We start from the raw sequence: 19,926 nt of genomic DNA, 5'->3' as shown, positions 1-19,926 counted from the left end.
TGAAGAAGAAAATAGAAACTAATAAAGTCTGTTGTGGTTGCTTGTTGTGATTTGAAAAGTTAAGATATTCACTATCCACTATACTGATTCCCCCGATACTATGTCATTTTAGATCCACCAAAATAAAAAAGATATTAAAAAAGTCAGTGTTTTCTTGATATGAGCCCTGAATACTTGTTTTTCCCATCATATGAATATTAAGTCATTGATATTTTAAGTGTCACACAGAATGGTTGAGATATCAGAGAAAACTGATGATTTGCATAAGCATCCCAGAGGCATTTTTGGCTTTCCAGCATGCAGAAGCCTTAGCCTGTTGCCTTTACACTGAGTCTGCTGTAATGCTGTATGCCAGAGATGATAATTCATTTTGTGAAACATGATCAGAAGAACCTTTATGGAGGTGTGACAGATGCAGCTGTAGCCATCACTTGAAGCACTTTCCCATAACCTGAAAAATGTATCTCCTCCTGATTTTCTTTCTTGATGCCTTTTTTAGGCATTGTTGAGTTGCAACTGTTGTACGCAATGAAATTCCTGAAAGAGCAAGGGGATAAAAAGGTTAAAGTGCCTGCAGCCACAGTTTCAGGACTTAATTGGACACTAGCTACTCCACTATGAGCATTCCCCCAAAGAATGGTGGAGTTCTTGTAGGCTTCAAACAATGGAGATGCGTGGGTTGATGCCATCTGCAGCCTAGGGCTTGTGGAACAAAAAGATGTTTGAAGAAGAGGGAAATTCTCAGAGATATGGTAGAATGGGAATGATCTGAAAGTAATCAATCATTATGGTGACATAAATCACAACACACAACAGCCCACAGCCAGAAGATGTCAAATACCGCCCGCAGCACGTCAGTCTCTCTGGCATCATCACTTTTGTGTGTTGTGCCACTGCCCTTTTGTGGACCATCAATTTTGTTGGGTGATGAAACTCAAGAATGCCGCTATTCCTCCTTCCTCGCTAATGCAAGCTTTATGATTGCGCACCCTAACGTGCACTTAAGGCGCATTCATCCTTTGACCCGAACTAACAATCGATTGTGAGCTGGGTGCCAAATCCACCAGATGTTGCTTGATCTCATAATTACGTTAGTGCTATTGCTCCAGCGCAACAGCATCAAAACAATACCAGCCAATCTGGGGCACAAAAAGAGTCTGCAACTCTCATGTGGTCATCTGGTCCACGCCTGACATTTTTGCCTAAAGCTCTCAGATGTTAAACTTAATTTCCCTTCCTTGATTATAAGCAAAGTGATCTGTGCACAATATTAAAAAAACATTTATCAGCTGGAAAACAGTAAAAGGCATGGCATAAACTCATATAAATGTTAATGAAAGGCAGACAAAATTAAGCAATAGTATAGTGTTCCTCAGGCTCTTACACACTTTTACTTAAAAGAAGATCTAGTAGGGGAGGTCAGAACAGGGTTGGAGTATAAGCACAAAAACCATTGTTTTGAAATTTACTCCAATTCTTCTTGTGGTTCAAAACACTGGTCTGGAAGTACTGTTAAATGGAGCAAGCATAATCCTCCTTTAACTTACTCCAATATTGATCATCAGATCAATATAAATCATAAATCCCTTAATTTCAATAGAAAGGCTCCATCTTTCTGCTGTTGCCTATAAAACGAAACATGAGCTACCGGCTGCATACCTTCTACCAAGAAACTGTGCAAAGTAGTAAAGCAATGACTGTGGTGGTTGTCTAATGGGGTCTATTCCTCTGAGTTAGAGTGATGCCATATCGATGATCTATAGGGCAGTCTGAGCGCAATGCTCCAAATCCCAGTACAGAAATACCTGAATGCAAACGACTCAAGCTACGTTATCCTTCATCTTGTCATACTGAGCTGTAATTTGCTAACCTAGAGCTGAAATATAGCAAGGACATTTTCATCCCATTTTTTTCAGCCCTCACACCCCCCAGATTGCCAATGGGCATAGTGCCCCTCTCTCCTTCACCTGCCTTCCAGTCTACAGAGCTCTGAGACCTATGCTGGAGTTCTTCAGTGCTGGTGGTGCACGTGGGAGCAGAGGTTCAGAGTGCACTAGGGCACTGCGTAGCCCACTGTAATTTTCTGCTTTTTAAAAAAAATGTGGGTGAGTTCTCATCAGCAGCAACTGCAAAATTACAGCATTTTCCTTCCTTCTTGATTGTGAGCTACAACACGTATCTCAAACTAGGCACAAGAAAAATTGTAGCACAGGACAGTAACTATCAGCTAAAAAGGATTTCTAAACAATACAAGTTGGCTTCAACATGCCCTACTACTATTCTCCATCTTACAGTATTTTCATTTCAAATAAGAATATAAAGTTGTACCACATATAACAGAAATTTTATTTCCTGTACTACTACAGTTTTTAAGCATAATGGCCCATGTAGACCAGTGGGCAAATATTATATCCTAAAGTTTCAAATAATTGCCATCTTTATGCTTCATATCTGATCTTTAACAAATGTTATTTTACACAGTGCAATTAGACTTCAGGATGTAAAACTCTGAGAGTAATCCTGAACCTTTTAGCAGAGCTGGGTATTTTCAGGGTGCACTGACGTCTAGATTCTGATATAACTAATGGCACAAATCTGAAGCAATTTCCTTTAAATCAGTACAATTACATCAGCATAAACCCCATAAAAGTGGGATGAGGGTCAGACCTTTATTTCTTTTCCAGTCAGCTCTAGAGATATAATATTTTCCATTTAGTCAACTGAAAAGAACTGTAAAGGGATAGAAAGAAATGATAGAACTAAATTTTATTATTTAACATATGGGAAACTTGGTTATTATTTTACCATAAGCATACACAGGAAAAAGAGCCTGCTGAAGTAAAATGGAAAAAATTCACCTCAGGTGTTGTATCATGAAATCCAAGGAAGTGACATCAAAGATTAAACCTGGTCCATTTATTTTTAAGCTATTTTGTTTAAGTATCAGATTTTCTGTCTGGAGTTTTTCTCTACTCTGTGAATTTTAAAGTCTTTTTTTTTTTTTTGTAAGCATAAAACTGAATAAGGATAAAAAAAAAATTGTTTTGTCACCTCAGTCCTGACATAAGACTCTCATATTGGGCACTCAAATTCTTTTGACAGTTTTGGGTGTTGTGCATGGAAAAGCTGCAAACTGGGGTCAGTGTACACACCAAATGTGGTGCACTGGTGGTTTTAGCCAAGCAGAAGGCAGTCATTTGCCCATGGAGAAGCCATGGCTCACCAACTGCCAGAGAAGCCTTTTTATTCAAAGGACAATCTTCTGGACTACTCGGTCACGCTGAGACAATCTTAATTTTGTGTTAGATAACACTACCCTCTTTCTTGAAAGAGGTCATTCCTCTTTCTTGAAAGGAGAAGTGGGAGTGCCAGCATCTCCCGGGCAGTCAGAGTTGCCGTTGTGTCTCGCCTTACCCCGTGAAGCTGCAGCCTGTTGCACTGGCTGGGGAAGAGGCATGATGGCCAGGGCTGCTGCGTTCTCCAGGCTGCTAGTCGTTTCATTTGATTCATTTCACGAGTTCAGAAGAGCGAGAGAAGACCACTTGGGAAACCACAGGAAAACTTCCAAACTCTTATGGGAAAAAGAATTAAATGGACACAAAAGGCCTTGTTTTGGTTAATGGGAGCCAATAGGGAAAACCTATCAGGAAGAGGCAAGGCAGTGACAGTGGGAGAGATGGCTCCAGGCTGACCCATTCCCTGCAGGCAGCAAGGTGCCCTGGAAGTCCTGGGCACACGGAGGTCTCTTTTGGGGCTCTCCGGCATGGGCCAGCTCTCATCCCTGGGCTGGTGTGCTCTGGAGTATTTACCTGGACTTTCTGGAGCCAGGGAAGTTCAGAAGAGTGGGGAAAGCTCGGTACGGCTAAGACGTCTATCCGTCCTGCTAAATTTTGTTCCAAGTCCAAAACTGAAAACCTTTTTGTGGGAAGAAGTTAACTGGAACTGCTGAAGTTTCTTTTCATGGATTATTTAAACAGTACAAGATGTTGTTAATTCTGAGTTTCTTCCATGTTATTCAGGAAAGTATGTCTGATTATGTAAATTAAAAGTTGCTGCTTAAAAATATTTTGCTTCAGAGATTGCAAAGGCAACACAGTAAATGAATTAAGATCAGAGAGTCTTGCTCAAGTGAGAAGATTGCATAAGTAACCACATGTGTTATTGAAAAATACATATTGTTTACAACGTATTCTTGCAAGATCCTTAAATATTTCACTTTGAGGTTTGCTTGATATAAAATATTGCATTTGTCCAAGTTGTCACACAGGCTGGGCTCTAAGCTGATTTGCAGCTACATGCAGATTAAAACCACTATGCTGTCCCACTGCAATTTTGATTTAATTTGGTTACTTTCCATCTTTTTAAGAGAAACAAGAGAGTTTTCAAACCAAAAGGCATTGACTGCATACCTAATTAAATATGTATCCATCTGCTGGTTTGGTGGCTGACTTGTTATTCAAAGCATGCAGATCTAAGTAGGTTGATTTATTTATGAAGACCTTATGACACTGAGAGATATGCACTCAAAAACATGTAAAAATAAATGTGGCTGCAGATGGGTAGGCACACACAGATCTTTATGGGGTTCGAAATAACAGATAGAGAGAATTTGGAAAATGCGCTTTTCAGGAAAGATCCTTTTACGTTGCTTCCACGTGTTTAACATTTAGAGCTCAAATAACAAAGCAGCCAGCTAACATGTTGTGAGATAATTCTAGTCTAAATATCCTATAGTGCCTTGAATTTGCAATGATTCTGAAAGCTTCATGTAAGTGATAGACTCTTAAGGAGATGCTACATTTTAAGCAATGTTTTATTTAGAGAACACTTCAAAGTGAGTTTTAATTAAAGGAGAAAAAATCATTATCACTCACAAACATCATGCGTTGGAATCAGGGTAAATGCTGTTTTCTTATGTTTAATTTCATTGATGTATTGGTAAATCTCTCCCGAATTAAGTTTCTTAGTAACTATGCTCAGGCTTTGGAAACATCAAGTTCTAATGGATTTGTTCTCAATGCTATAAATATTGTTGCAATCCTCAGGTAAAGTTTATTCATCAGTTTATGGGCTCTAGGAAATTCCCAGTGAAATGAAACCATCATGGTATTTCCACATGGGGTGTGGAGCCGCTGGTGTTAAACCTCACATCATTACTGGTGCAATTCCACTGGTGTGAGCTGGCTTCTTAAACTAATACAAATGGAATAATACCCATGTCTTGCATATAACGCTCTCCGTGAGACTGAGTTTGTAGGTGGTCTGCGTAGGCCACCTGAGAGGTATGAGGAAAATGGAGAATGACGTGGCTGGGAACAACTTTGGAGTAGCTTTATGGCCTCTGTTTCTGTTTACAGCACGGTTTCTAGTGGGTCCTTCTCGGTTTTTCTTCCATCCATGTGCCTGGCAGCATGTTTATTCAGGTTTTGTACACGTTTGCATGTGTGTTCATGTTCATAGGTAAAACAAGTCATTTTATCCAAAACAGACGGAAATTATACCTTTCTAGACCACCTGATCATGCTGGTATCCTCTTAAACTGAAACTGTCTTGCACCAAATGATAAAGTTGTTTTCAGCAGAAATGTATTTTTTACTGAACCATGCATTGACAATTGTGTTCAGCTTCACAAAAAGATATTTCTCTAATACCAAGGTCAGTTTAAATGGGTTCCCCAGTATATACATTTTCAGATTCCCTGTGAATCTCTTTTTATTTCCATGTCAAGACAAGTATGTGGGTTTCTTATGCCAACAAAATATAGAAACTCGGTTTGTATGTAGATTTAGCCAAGGAGGATATTAGACTGAGCTGCCTTTTGGTAGGAAGCCATCCTGGCATTTCTTTGGAAAACTCTAGAGATGTTTGAATAATCCTTATACTAACAGATGTCACCACTGGGAATCTGCTTTACTTTTACAGCTCTTTATTTGAGTATCTTGCTGGCATTTTTTGATATTTTGGAATGGTGGGGGAAACTCAAACAAATCTACATTGTCTTTTACTTTGATCTCCCCAAAAGATATATTTGATGACAGTTTCAGATAGTAATCAAGGGAAGAAAAACCATAAATTTTACTATGCATGTTCCTTTTGTGCAGAAGGGAGTGGACAAAAAAATGACCAGTAATCCTTTCCTTTTGTTTCCAACACACTGCAAATGGCTGTTTTCTGGTGCTGTGCAAGCCCTTGAAATGGGGGACAAGGGATCGCAATGGGTCAAGGCAAATAGTCACACTCTTCCTTAGAATTGAACCCATTGTTCAAGTAGGGTAAGCAAGTTTCACACTACTAATTTTAGTCCGTGTTAGAAACTGTGGCCAGTGTGGTAATGTGAATAAGGATTAGTAATGGTGATGGGCAGGGGAGATAGCTGAGGGGAAGGGTGGTATTTTTGTGCCCATAAAAGCTGTAGTGGTTGCACATTTCTCCCTGAACATAATATTTTTGCTGTTTACCTCAGGTTACTGCAAGAGGAAATGTTTGGGAAAGAATATTGTTGGAAATATCAGCTGCATATGTGTTAGGAAAGTCTTACAATTGACTGTCTCAGTAAAGAGACAGTCTCAATACCAATGAGTCATTTCTAATGGAAACCTTGCCTTAAGGTAGAATTCAGAGAGATGTGTTCCTGCTCTTTACTGCTGTTATGGACCTGTGTACAAGAAAATACACTCAGGGTTTGGGGCTGACTTCCATTAAAGGAATTAGATGGTTACTGCTGAAGGAAAACTCAGAGGGGAGTGGGACTTGACAAAGAGTGGTTGCAACCAAAGAAAAATTGTTTGTTGATGCCATCAGTGTATGAAATAAGAGGAACTAATTTGTATGTCATAAATTAAAAAAATTCTTAAATGAGGTTCATGCCCACGTAATGCAGGATGCAGGTACAGACCTGAGCACATCTTTTGTTCTAATGCTACAGTGATGCTCAGATCCTTGAGAGTGGATTTGAGATCTGGTTGTGCTAGAAGCTATACAAGAATATCTCAGTATATGACAAGACCCAGCAGATGCGTATAAATAAAAAGAGAACAAGGAAATATAGTGGCAGTGTTGCCCAGCAAAACAAACTACCTTATTCTCTAAACTCTTCCAAGATTAGTGACAGTACTGAGGAAAATAATGGCTGCCACTTTTCTAACATAAAAGCAAGGGGTGGTTTTTTGCCGTTGTCCTTCTTGCAGGTTTTCATTTCTGCACCTACTGTTTTGCTTATATGAAGTTAATCCAGAATTTGCAATATTCTGCTATAAAATCAGTGCAAATACTGAGCTAGAACACACGCATATGCATATGCTCACTTTCCGCAGTTAGTGGTTCCCCTAAAATAGGATGAATAATTTCTTCGATAATAAACAATCATTCTTTGGTATCTATAGCTTCTCTGAAATCAGGACAGAGAAACACAGGCAATGCTTCAGATTCTGAGGTAAGCTCATCATTATTACTTTAAGGCTGGCCAACCTATAGACCACAAGTCCCACGGTGCCTTATAGATGTTACCAAATGAAACTGTATGTCTCCATGTTCTTTGCAAGAATGGAGCAACAGGCACTGGATGCCTACAGATCTCTCCGACTTGGTATTTATTTAGCATCGCTGTTTTAAGGTGGGCGTTTAAGGTAATCACCTACATCCAACTTTGAAAGTTTTGCTGCAGTGGCTGTTTAAGGTCCCTAAGGAAGTCTGTGCAGAACTCAGAGCGGAGCCCTTCTCCCAGATGTAAATTCCCAGTCTTAATCTTTCTCCTGTCCTGTGAATGTATCGGTCCTGCCTGCATGCACAGAAAAAATGCACAAATGCTTTCCACTTTTTAGAAAAAAAGCAAGGATTTTATATTTAATTCTAAAGAAAGGCAAAGAGTCTTCCTCTGCCCTACTATTAAAAAAATAGCACACATGAAAAGAAAGGAGGGGTTGGTTTTGTTTCTTACTTTAAACACAAACAGTTTTTTTCTATATGGTTGCAAATATTTTGTTCATAATAATGGGTGGACTATCTCAGATAGGACAGTTTAATCTGAGTTAATTAGGATTTACACTCTATTAGAAGTGCCAGAAATCTTCAGTGCTCTGGTGCAGTTTGATTGGTACCATCATTGCATAAATAATAGCTGAAAAGATTGCTGTCTCTGAACACACAGAATAAAAATTAATTAGAGCTCTGACACTCTGTTCTTTCAATTATGTTACCAAAAAGAGAATTCGGAGACTTTGGACAAAAATTATCTTTATTTATACAGAACATTTAGTGGTGCTATAAAAGTAATCCCGTATCTTTTTTTTTTTTAAAATAATACCTGCAGTAAATTATGGTAGAAAACCTAAAATTCCAGTATGAAAACAAATCTGGGAAACTTTTTTTTTTCATTTATATTAATTTTAGTTTTATTCTATTTCACATGAAGGGCCCAATTCTGCCTACCTATTAAAGCGTAGTAGCTAATCTGCTACTAAAATTCAACTTTACCTTAGTACAGGCCAGAATCTAGTTCAGAAATCTTAAACTGTGACCCTGTTCTTGAAAGAGGAAAACTAAGTCTGTCTGACTAAATATTTTTTCCCACTGCAGAAAAATGTGTGTGTCCTTTTAAAGAAATCTGGATGTTGTTTGCAATTCTCTGCACTTAGACTTTAGCTTTACCCTTCAAATTCAACTAAGGCTTCTCTGAAATTGCTACAAACAGATTCCCTACAATTTTTGGCAGAGGGTATTTCACTTACATTTGTTTCGTTATTAATTGAGCACGCTCTCTCGCAGCCGCTCCAAGGTGCACTTAGGAGGAGCCTGCCTGTGCAGCCTCCCCTCTGGCTGGTGGCCCTGGCCGCTGCCAGCAGCAATCCTCCCACGAACACCGCTTGCCAGCGCGCGCCAGTCCTACATCTTCATCCCAGTAACTTTTATTTTCTGGAAGCTGACGCTACTCCCAAATGATCATGAATGAGTAAGAAGCACAGCTGCTAAGGACTGGCAGTACAAAGCCAGCGATACTCGAAAGCAGTTTGTAATAATTAAGGTGCCTGTTAACCTCCACAGCTTTAAATAACCTTTCAATGAAACGTAGGCAGGCACATTCCTCTCTGGGTTGCCAAGCATCTGTGCTAGCACCGCAAACAACCTGCAGCCTTATACAGTTATTTGCACTGGTTTATTGGTCACACTTTCACGTGAAAAAACCTGCAGGTTGCTGCTTACCCCCCAGTCTATATGAGGGTGAGAGCCGCAATGAGCTAAGCTGACACCTACGCTGCAGAAGTGGGCCCTTGTATTTATTGCATTTGATCTGCTTATTAGGTGAAAAGCGGTAGTTAATACCTGGTTTGACATCCTGGCGCATTTATTTCTCTTTTCTTTGCTCCATCTGTACTGCTTTTCAGATTTTACCTTTTGCCAGTGCCCTTCAATGCTTGTTTATTTTAGGAAGCATAAACTGCATCGTAAACGCTTCTGGCTTTGTAAATAGTTTTGGTGACAGGATTTCCTTTCAGGGACTTGCCAATGGCATATTATAAATTTTAGACTATCTATGAGATTTGAGTTGTGCTGTCAGGAGCAATGTAATAAAAGGTACTACTTCAATTGTCATTAAAACCCTGTTACATTTCACTTACGATTATCTAGTTTTCCTTAGCACTGTTGGTTAGAAAAGGCAAAAAATCTATGCATGTCTGTCTGTACATTGTCAAGTCGCCACATGTGCCTAGTCCGAATAAAGACACTGTCACAGGTCCTGTAATCAGCATCAAGGCAGTAATAATAAGAAACTCTTGTGATGATGATCACGATTAAGAAAAGGAAGTGTAAATAATCTGCAGTGCCTAAAGCTCACTTTTTTTGCAGAGTGGATTTGCAAATGAGCTCTAAACCTGATCCTTTTCTTATTGAGGTCAGCAGCAAAACTCCTGCTAATCCCAGTTGAAACAAAATCATTCTGCCAGCTTGATGTTTATAGAAATGCATATTAACTTCACATAGATGTTCTCCCACTATGGCTTTTCGTATTACAGACTGCAAGTTCATCTAATGTAAACATGACCTGAGGACCGAAATCTTACTCATATCAAATAAAAAGCTGTTATTCTCAAATAGCTAACAATAAATTTTGTCAAGTAATTTATTGGCAAATGTTTAATACTCACAGGTCCATTAAGAATCAGTAAATCCAGGGAGAGAAAGGCTAGGCACATCTGAGCAGTTGTACTGGGAAGGAGCCGGCAGTTACTCTGGTGCCAAGCCTGATAAAGGTGCACCTTTGGGGCATTATTCCCTTTGACAATGAGAGTCTGTGTGTGTGCGTTAAACTTCCTGGGGTTATTTTACACTCCTTTGCAAATAGCCAAGTAGTGTGGAAGTTGTGTGGGAGTGGAATAAGTGGGATTGCATTTTTGTGGGAAAAGGCTTTTCAGAGGAGCCGGGTGAATTTTTTCCTGCAGGCTGTGGAATTGCATACTAAAGGAAGAGCTTGTGCTTCCTCCCCCCCGCTTTCTTCTTTTCCCTTTTTTTTTTCCACCATCTAAATGTAGTGCTGGGCCTCAGGAGGCCCATGAACACATAGAGCTTCCTACTGAGGTTGTCACTTGACTGACAGCAAAAAGCTTCTGGGGAGATGGACGAGCACGAGTAGGTGGACGTAGAAAAATGGAGAATGGAAAGATAAAGTAAAAATAGAACAGAATGTTCATCCAAAATCATAGCCCTTTCAGGGTCTGTAATGTATTTAACTTATGAACGTTGTGTTTGTGATTGGGCAAAACGTAAAACAACTACATGTCTGTAAGTGTATGTGTGTGTGAGACACGCTTAATATCTATTCAGAAAGCTCTCTTAGAAATGGTATTAACTACAGAAATGCATCCAAGGCAAACCACATGTGCCAATGCCCAACTATTTGTACACTCATATATTCCCTTGGTGTTTTAAAATAAGAGGAAAACAAATTGTGAATGAGCAGGAAATACACAGTCTTCCAGCCCTTACCTTTCAAGATGATTTACAGTTTCTCAAAAACTCCGTGTTTGTGTGTTCATGTGCCTGTTTGTCTATACCGTTTGAGTCCTATAAACAGTTTCCTAAATAATTCAGCTGGGGTTGACCTCTGTGAAGCAGACAGGATCAAACATTTAACACATTGTCATAATTATTACAGTGTGTGCTGCAAGTGAATATAGTTTCACTAAGGAGCTGAGACAAATACAAGATCTGAGGCAAATGTAAGCGACTCTGGCTGTGCTTTTTCGAGCTGCATTAAATTGACTGTTTAAATGGTGTAAACTCGATTATGGTGCAAACATGATTAGTTCCCATCAAAGCCGAATCACTCCTGATAGTGAGTTACAATAATATAAGCCGGCAGGTTGGCAGCAGTGCAGGCTGCTCAGCTAATAGGCAGTTAAGAAAAATGTAACAGATCCAATGGCTGTAACAAAATTTTAAGGAATAAATTCTGATGTCAGGTACTTTGTTGTGAGGTGGAGTTACTTGCTGAAGCTGAGAATAGAATTTAGTCCAAGTATCGATGACATCTGTTAAAACCAAGCTGGGCTTTTACGATCCATTGAAATGACACAAAGTAAGGAAATTGTGATTATTTTGGCAAGGCTTCTTAAAAAAACTTTTCTTGGAGCCAAAATGTAGTGGATTTGGTAGAATTGCGAACATTTTAGTTTATGACATTTGCAGGCCCTTTTTACATTGTCTATGTTTATTTTATGTGAAATATTTTAACAAATTAAAATTGCATTAATATAAAAGAAATATTTTTAAGGTTTCGAAGTATTTAGTATTTTTTATGACAACTGACTTTTCTGGCATTGCAACAAAAATAACTTCAATTAAAAAAGAAGATGTTTTGATGCTCCACCATTCCCATAAAGTTTATCCTGACTTATAGTAGATCTGTCAGATGGATCAAAGATGTGAAAACAAGAACACTCAGATTGCTTCAATTGAGGACTGCCTATATTTTTGTGTAAATAATAAAAAAGGAACTAATCCTTTTCTTCCTTCTCATTAGGCCAAGAATTCTTGTAGATAATTAAAGTCAGGAAGTACAAGTTTTAACAGTTGCATTGACTGTGCTGCACTGTTTTCTAACTCCCATTATCCAAGCAGCTGCTTAAAAGATTTATTTTCTACAGAAAGAAAAAAATACACCAGCTATCTTTGCAGAGTTATCTTTAAGGTTCTGCCAGTGGGCGCTCCAAAATAAATGTTCAAGGCAAAGGAAAACAATCTGAGCCTCAGACTATAGAAACCTCATTGTAAAGACTGTGTTAATAAACCTTTTTAAAGCTGTTTTAAAAACCAAAAAATGCATCCTACGTAGATCTTGGCCTAAAGTTAAAACAGGTGAAAGATACTCTGTATTTTGAAGGAAGAAGTACTAGTAAGAGTGTGTTTATAAGTATTATGTTTTACAGATACTTGAATTTGGGAAAAAGTAGAGTGATTTGAAGAGAAAACAGCCGATTCACGACAGGCGTGTTTCCTGTTGCACAAAACTGTTAGTCAAACTTCAAGATGTATTCAAAATATTTTTTTAACTAATCGAGCTTCTGTAGGGGTTCTGTGCTTAAACTAAACTTAACGTGGCAATAATTCGTTTTACCCCAGACAGAAGAAAAATCTTTAGAGGGTCTGGGGCGATCCCCTGAAGCCGGGGTGCTGGGATGAAGCCGCGGTGTGGGGACGCAGGCGGGAGGGATTCGTGTCCTGCGCGGGGCGGAGGGAGCCCGCTCCGCCTGCGGGGCAGATCCGCGTCGCCGGGGGGCTACCGGCGCGTTGCCGGGGGGACACGGGGCGATGCCGCGGCTGCCCGGGCACACGCACCGCTCCCGGCTTTGCTCCAGCGGGGTTTTGTCCCCAGCCGAGGGCACAGCGTGCTCAGGCGCAGAGCGTGAGGGAGCTGCACCCGCAGGTGACGGGGTTTATCACTGCCCTGCTAATCCGGGGGAAACTGAGGCAGCGCCTCCGCCACGTACCTCAGGTGAAAACTAAGGGCGGCTTTGGCGCCCGGGAGCAGTAGGCGCCTCACCAACCGCCGCTTGTGAAGCTTCTCGAAGCAAAAGCAGCGCAGGCTGTTGCTAGCGGCGTTACCGGTAAAGGTAGTGCCGAACCGCCCGCAAGCCGTGGCCAGGCAGAGCTTCGGGGGGTCGGGCACCAGGGGCGGCTGCAGCTGGTCCCGCCGGCGCTCGGTCAGCCCTCGGTGCTGCTCTGGGAGGCGGCCGCTGACAGCCGGGCCTCGGGGCAGCTTCGTAAATACGGGCTGTTTAAGGGCAGCGTTTGCCACACTGACACTGCCTGATAGACCGAGGGCTTAGCGGACTCTTAAAAACTACGGATTTACTGTAAACACGCACTTGGAGAGTATTTTTAAAAAAAGCCTCATGGTCGAAGCGTCCAAAGCAAAGCAGGGATGTAGCTACGTACCTCCTGGTTAAAAGGAATATCCTCTGCATTGCCTTAAAGACATCAGCCAATACAGGTGTTCTTTGGTACACGGCTGCTTTGAACCGTGGGGATCTTTATGCCTTCCATATATAGGCGTGGAACAGGGGTGCATGCATGAGTGTATGCGTCCTTATGGGTCTCAGCGTTCAGAGGGAATCGCTCCTAACCCTGGCTTTTTCCTAAGCCCCCCGGCTGCTGCCCTTGTGCATAAAAGCAGTAACGATTTGCGTGTTCGCGGTAAACGGGGGGGCTCGTCCTCCGCCGCTGTGGCCGGGGAAGCTCCGCCGGGAGTTGCGGCGGGTCCGCCTGAGCTGCCCGCTTCTCCCCCGGCGTTGGTGGGAAAACCGTTTCCCGGCGGTGACCGCCGCCGCCCGCCGAGCGCAGCGGCCTCCCGCCCTCCCCGCCCCCGGGGCCCCGGGCACCGGGCACCGGGCACGGAGGGGCGCGCCGGCCGCGCCTCCGCCAGGTGGCGCTGTTGCTCAACGGTGGCCCCGGGCCGGGCCGGGCCGGGCCGGGGCGGGGCGGCGGGAGGCTCCCGGGACCCGGGGCCGGCGCGGGGAAGGTCCTCTGCGCGGCGCGCCTGCGGCTCCCCCCGCCGCTCCGCGGCACCGGGGGAGAGCGTGAGGGCTGCTCCTAACTTTGTTTTGCCTTTTTTTTCCTTTTTCTGTCATTGTTTTGTGTTCAGACACTGTCAATGTTAAAGACCCCCGCGGAGCGCCCTCCTCCCGGCGGGACCGCGGCCGCTCGCTACGCTCTGCCCAGCTCGGGGCAGCAAGCCCCTCAACCCCCGCCGCCGCCCGCCGGGCGCAGCGCCCGGCCCCGCTCCCCGGTCCGCGCCGCCGAGCGGCGGGGGCGGGGCGGGCGGCGCGGGGCGGACGGCGATTGGCGGCGGGGTCTGACGGGCAGGCGGCGCCCCGCCCCCTTGGCAATGTCTATCGCCCGCCGCGCGCCCCATGTAGGCAGTTATTCCACTGGGATAGAGCAGCCGGAGCGGCGGCGGCATGGCCGGGGTCCCGTTCTGCGCCCTCCTCCCGCTCCTCGTCGGCGTCTGCGGGGCCGTCACCGGCTCCCGGGTCTATCCCGCCAACGAAGGTGAGGCGCCGCGCGCGTCCCGCGGCCGGGCTCCGCGTTCCCTCGGCGGGGCGCCGGGGGAAAGTTCGGCGCCCCCCGGGCGGGCGGCGCGCGACGGTCCCCTCACCGCCTCGCCTCTCCCCTCGCCGCCAGGACCGCGCTGCCCCGGCCGGTGGGTGGGCGTCCGGCAGCCGCTGACCCGCCCGGGCGGCGCTCCGGGGGGCCGTCCGCGGCGGCGGCACAGGTGTCGGGGGGCGGAGCGGCCCCCGCCTTCCCCGCGCCGCCGCCGGTCCCCTCGGCCGGGCCGGCCCGCAGGGGCGCATCGCTCCCGCGAGCGGCGCCGCCGCGCCGGGGCGGCCCCGAGCCGGGAGGGCGGCTTATGAAACCGGTTCTCCCGGGAGCTCTCGGCGGCTCCGCGCCGTTCCCCGGGGCCGTGCCGCAGCCCGTCCCGCGGGAAGGTTCGGCGGCGCGGAGCGGGGGAAGCTCGCGGCCGTCCCGCGGTGCAGCCGAGGGGGCGCCGGGCGCTCGCCCCGTCGGGGAGCCCCCCCGTGAGGTCTCTCGGTGCCCGGCCGGGGCTGGGCGAGCTCCCGAGGTCCCCATAGGTACCAGTTTTCCACTCGTCGCTAGCGTGTACCAGGCGGCGGAAAACGCAGTGTACCCAGCGCTGCGCTGCGGGAGCGCTCCCTTTCCCGGCTAGCCGGCACGCTGCCGCTTCTTCCTTCAAAGTAGGAGCGCGCTTCTGCGTCTTCTACCAGATGTGTCGGGGGAATTCACTGTTCGCTCCGCGCCCTGTGAGCGGCTCTAACGCGCGGAGGCATAAACGTGCGATTCCTCAGATCTAAACCAAAGAGAGTTTCGAATTATTTATGGTATTGGCGCGCTCGGAAATAACATTTCATTTCAAGTTGAAGGTGGATGCGATCGTGCTCCACACATATGGAAACGCTCAGGTAAACGATTTATTTCAATATTGCCTTTTGGCAGCTGGAATTTAATCTGTTTTATTTGTACCTTTCTGCAGTTACCTTGCTGGATTCCAGATCAGTTCAGGGAGAACTGGGGTGGATAGCAAGTCCCCTGGAAGGAGGGGTAAGTTTTAAACCTCTATCTGATCAAAAGGGTAAAGGGGGTGATTAGTAACTTTCAGAGAGTCCTAATGGCTCGATTATTGTTGATTGTGGTGAGGAGTTCAGATTTCTTCCCTGGCTTATGAAGTGAATTACTCTTTGTTGGAGAAACTCTATACTCCCTTTGGATAGTTCTGTCATGGAAGAAGTGGAAACCAAAAGGGCAGAAAAGAGGTTTCAGAATTAGGAGATTCATTGAGGCATGGGTTTAGATGCCTATTTAAAACTGAAATACCAACACGAAATGTGATCTGTCGACTAAACTGGCATTCTTGACTGTAATTATTATATCTATGGGCTGTCTCGGCTGGTAGATGTGCAGGGCAATTGCTGTTCTATTTCTGGATGAAGGAGTACAGATCAATATACAAGATAGGACAACTGTCCCGTCACGCCAAAAAGTCTGTTTCAGGGTGTAAACATTGTATGTTTTGGTCTCTGAACAGATAAACTGAAGCACCCAGTGCTCGATGGTGATTCCTTGGAGTTTCTTTTTATGTACTTTTCAAAGAAGAGACAATTGTAAGAGAAGGCTGCTTGAATTCATTGCCCGATGGATGTGATGACATTAAAAGATTCACACATCCATTGCTGGGGCTTAGAGCCCCTTTGCTTAGTGAGCTGCAGGCAAGGTATCTCTACTAGGCTACACAGATGAGGCTCCCTCATCTGTGCCCTATCCTGCAGAGTGCCCAGGGCCTCTGTGGGAAACTTCTGAGAACTCTGGACTTTGCAGTTGGTGGGATCTGGTGGAGACTGTACTTCATGGGATCTCTTGGGATTTTTTTTAATAAGCAGTTAGAAGGGCTTTTTCTTTCTGAAAGTGAACAATTTAAGAAAAATGCCAGCAATGCACACTAAACATTGATATAAAAAACCCCACCTCAAATCCTTTTAATATTAAATGAGTAAAACAGCTTACTATGCTTAAGCAGAAGTAACTAAGTCAAGCTCATTGAAAACTAAAACTGCTGAAAGATCAGGACCTGTGCACAACAAAGCACTGGATTCTTCAGGAAACCTACAAATTTACTTTTTTTGTGTGCATTCCCACTTGTAATTAGAAGAAGCAGAGCTAAGGAAACAGCAGTGAGTGGAAGGAATCTGAGGTTGCGTTGGCTGGTGATGCATTATGCATAAGCTCTGAATAACCATAACATGGGAGAATGGGGGATTGTTTTGCTCCCCCACTGTTGTTCTGGGTGAACTTGACTACAGTCATGGCTTGTGCTCTGCCTGAGCACACTGTGCTGTCCCCGAACTCGGGTTTTTCAAAGAGTGGGGAAGTGATTGGCAGGCCTCTGGCAGTGCCGGTGCACATTCACTGCTGATTGCAGGCAATTGCCCTCATCTTTTGACAGCGTGGAAAGGTACAGCTCTGTCTCGGTGAGAGTCAGGCTTCCTTGTTAATCCTGTACCCGGGAAGGGTCAGTTAATGAGACGGGGTCTTTTATATGGCTCTCCAAGGGATATCTATGCTGTATGTTAAAACAGGACCTAAAATGCAAGTTTTAGTAAGTCGGTAGTAGAATTGATGATCAGAGGACAGCTCTATATTATTAACGGCTGTTGGATTCCCCCTTTCCCCCCATGTTTTCTCTGAAAGCGCCATGCAAGCTTGAGAAGGAAATGTGTGCTCTTATTGTGGACGTGACTTGTTTCACTAAACCTACATACGTGTGTTCTATTTTTAAGCCAGTAGTGAAAAATTTAAGAGTACATGGTCTGTCTCTGTATCTCAGAGATACAGTGCTTGGAAAGCATTTATTTTAAGTTCATATGCTGCAGATTTATTTCAAGCAGCAGAAATGAACTCCTCTATCTTCCTGGGAAGATTCTGTCCTTCAGTGCTAGTTTTTCTTTAACTGTGTGCACCTTATTGTCTATTACAAAAGATATTTTTCTAGATCTATACCACGCAGATCTATACCACACAGTTCCTGAGGTGTGAGGGTTGTGTGGGTAAGAAGGGCTGGAGATAAACATAGTCATTTAGCAGTGACTAGCAATAAGCAAATATATAGTAGCCCTGGAGGAATTAATGAATTGCATTATAAATGTAATTAATTATTTACTCTTGTATTTCACAGTTGAAAAGCAGGTTTTGTGCCCAGAATGTTTTACTCTGCATCATTAAACCGTGGGAAGAGTTAAATTATAAAAGTTAATTCCAGCTTGAAAGCAAAAAGTTACAACTTTGACCACATACTTAGAGTTACAAATCATTACAGTGTCTGGAAATTTGGGGCTGTAGTTATCTTCAGCTCTGTCAGCAAGACACCTTAGGTTTGTTTTGTGTACGTGTATTTATGAAATAAGAAACCCAGCTCTATATATTTGTGTGTCTGTCAAGAGCCAGAGGCGTGTTCAGAATCTGATCCGAAACTTGCTGAATTTAGTTGCAGTCTGTCCATTGACCTCAGCGGTCTCTTTATTGAATCCTGTAGCAGCATCCTCCATTGTATAAATGTACTAAAGGAAATCCCATCAACAAGTATTACTTCCTTCTGCTTCTTCCTTTCTCTTGTGCCACACACAATATAGGTAGCGTAGACAGTCTGAAGATAAGCAGAATGGAAAGTGATGGATCATAAAGACAATATTGTAACAGTAAACTAGCTCTGTGGCAGCTATAAATTAAAAAACTCTGTCTTCTTACCAATACCATATTACACTTTACATTGATAGATGACTTTTTAAGATTTATTTTTTCCTTTTCTGTGAAAAGGAGTGACATGCTGAGTATTGATTTCCTCCCCTCCTTCATTTTAATTTGCAGTTATCTCTAGGCAGCAAATAAAATATTATTCTTTCTGCTCCTAGTGACTCATGGTGCTAACTACTGTCATGCTGTAAACGGATTCAGCTAAGCTGGAATCTTTTTAAGTAAAAATCACTTGCATGAGAACAATCCTTGTGAGAAGAATGCGGGATATTATATAAGAAGCCCCTTAACGTTAAGAAGGCTTCTGTTTATCAAAGCCACAGCTTCAGTAGTTCTGAAAAGCACTTCTGGGAAGTCTCTTTAAAGTTATTACTGTTTTCCAAGGATAATTTTATATGCTTCATCATATCGCCTACAAACCCAGACAGCATATCATTATCTAATATATTATTTTTCAAGAATAATTTTTCTGATACTGAAGTGCTATGGGGCTTTTGCTGGAAAGATATCTCTCCCTAATGCCCCTACTTCCCCCTCTCTCCTTACCAGGAAAGCACTGTGATAAACTTTCTTCTGTCTATGATAATCCTTAAAACAATTTTTTTCAAAACTGTTGGTTATGCGTGCTTTCCTTTTATAAGTTCATCATGGTGAACTACTGAATTAGGGCCAAATCTCTTCTTTCCATACCTTCCTTGGATTGCACGTATTGTTGTTTTGTAATTATGGTGCCTGTTAGTTTGGCACTTCTGAAGATGCCTGAACTTTATTTGAGGGATGTAAGAGTTTTGGAGCATGTTGCTACCCTGATCTTTCAGCACTTACGCTCTCTGCTGACCTTTTTGGGTTTTTGAGAATATGAATTTAGTTATTTCGTGACATTTCTTCTAGGATAAGATGTGTGATATTCCTTCTTTTCCCACCTTCCCACTAATAAGAAACTTTGGATAGCAAAGTTGTGGCAGCGTTGCTGGTAGACTGATGTTGTCTCCTTCCATCTCTAAGTGCCACCCAAGTCAAGGACCCAGTTCTCTGTAGACACCTATTTCTGCCCAGCTCCAAAGCAAAGACTATTTGCTGAGTGTGACTGGGATATTGCTAGCCCAGGAGGGTCGTTGGCAGCTTAGAGAAATAATGAGGGGTGGTTTAAAAGTTTAAAATAGGTGGTAGTGATGCCCGAAATGTGGATGTTGCTCTGTCTCTGCCCTGTGCTTTTTGTGCGACTAAGTCATGCGATCTCACTGTTTGATATTCCCATGTACAAAGTGGGGTCCATGAGTTTCCTGCCCTGTCTGCTACAGGGGAAACACTGTAGTGTCAGTGATGTACTATGAGTTTGTAAAGTGCTGCGTGTAGCCCTGATCTAGGCAGGGTCCTGTGGGCTGAACTGTAGAGCAAATAAACATAGTCAGTTGACAGAGTATTCTCGAATTGGTTCAGAGGGCCTTTAAAACACATGCCTGCTCCTTGAGGTGTTACTTGATTTGGAGCTTTTTCTCCTGAACAGATTCTTCCTTTAATGTCCAAGTAGTTGAGGTCCTGGCTATGGCTTGGTCTGCTGGGGTTTTTTTTCGTTTATTTTCCTGTAATGGAAAAAATGCAATCTCCACA

At 43.6% G+C, this 19,926-nt stretch overlaps 1 protein-coding gene across 2 annotated transcripts in view; it reads left to right on the top strand.

The window, feature by feature from the left end:
• The first annotated feature begins 14,422 nt into the window (after positions 1–14,422).
• Positions 14,423–19,926, top strand: part of EPHA4 (EPH receptor A4) — a 118,256-nt gene continuing 112,752 nt past the window's right edge. For both annotated transcript variants that reach the window (XM_072867810.1, XM_072867809.1), the window contains exons 1-2: positions 14,423–14,544; positions 15,545–15,612. In XM_072867810.1, coding sequence (XP_072723911.1) covers positions 14,454–14,544; positions 15,545–15,612 — 159 coding nt within the window. In that variant the 5' untranslated portion in view covers positions 14,423–14,453. The remainder of the gene's footprint in view (positions 14,545–15,544; positions 15,613–19,926) is intronic.

Source organism: Ciconia boyciana, chromosome 7 (genome assembly GCF_034638445.1).
Source record: "Ciconia boyciana chromosome 7, ASM3463844v1, whole genome shotgun sequence".
Lineage (NCBI taxonomy): Eukaryota > Metazoa > Chordata > Aves > Ciconiiformes > Ciconiidae > Ciconia > Ciconia boyciana.
This window is presented reverse-complemented; position numbering and strand designations above follow the sequence as displayed.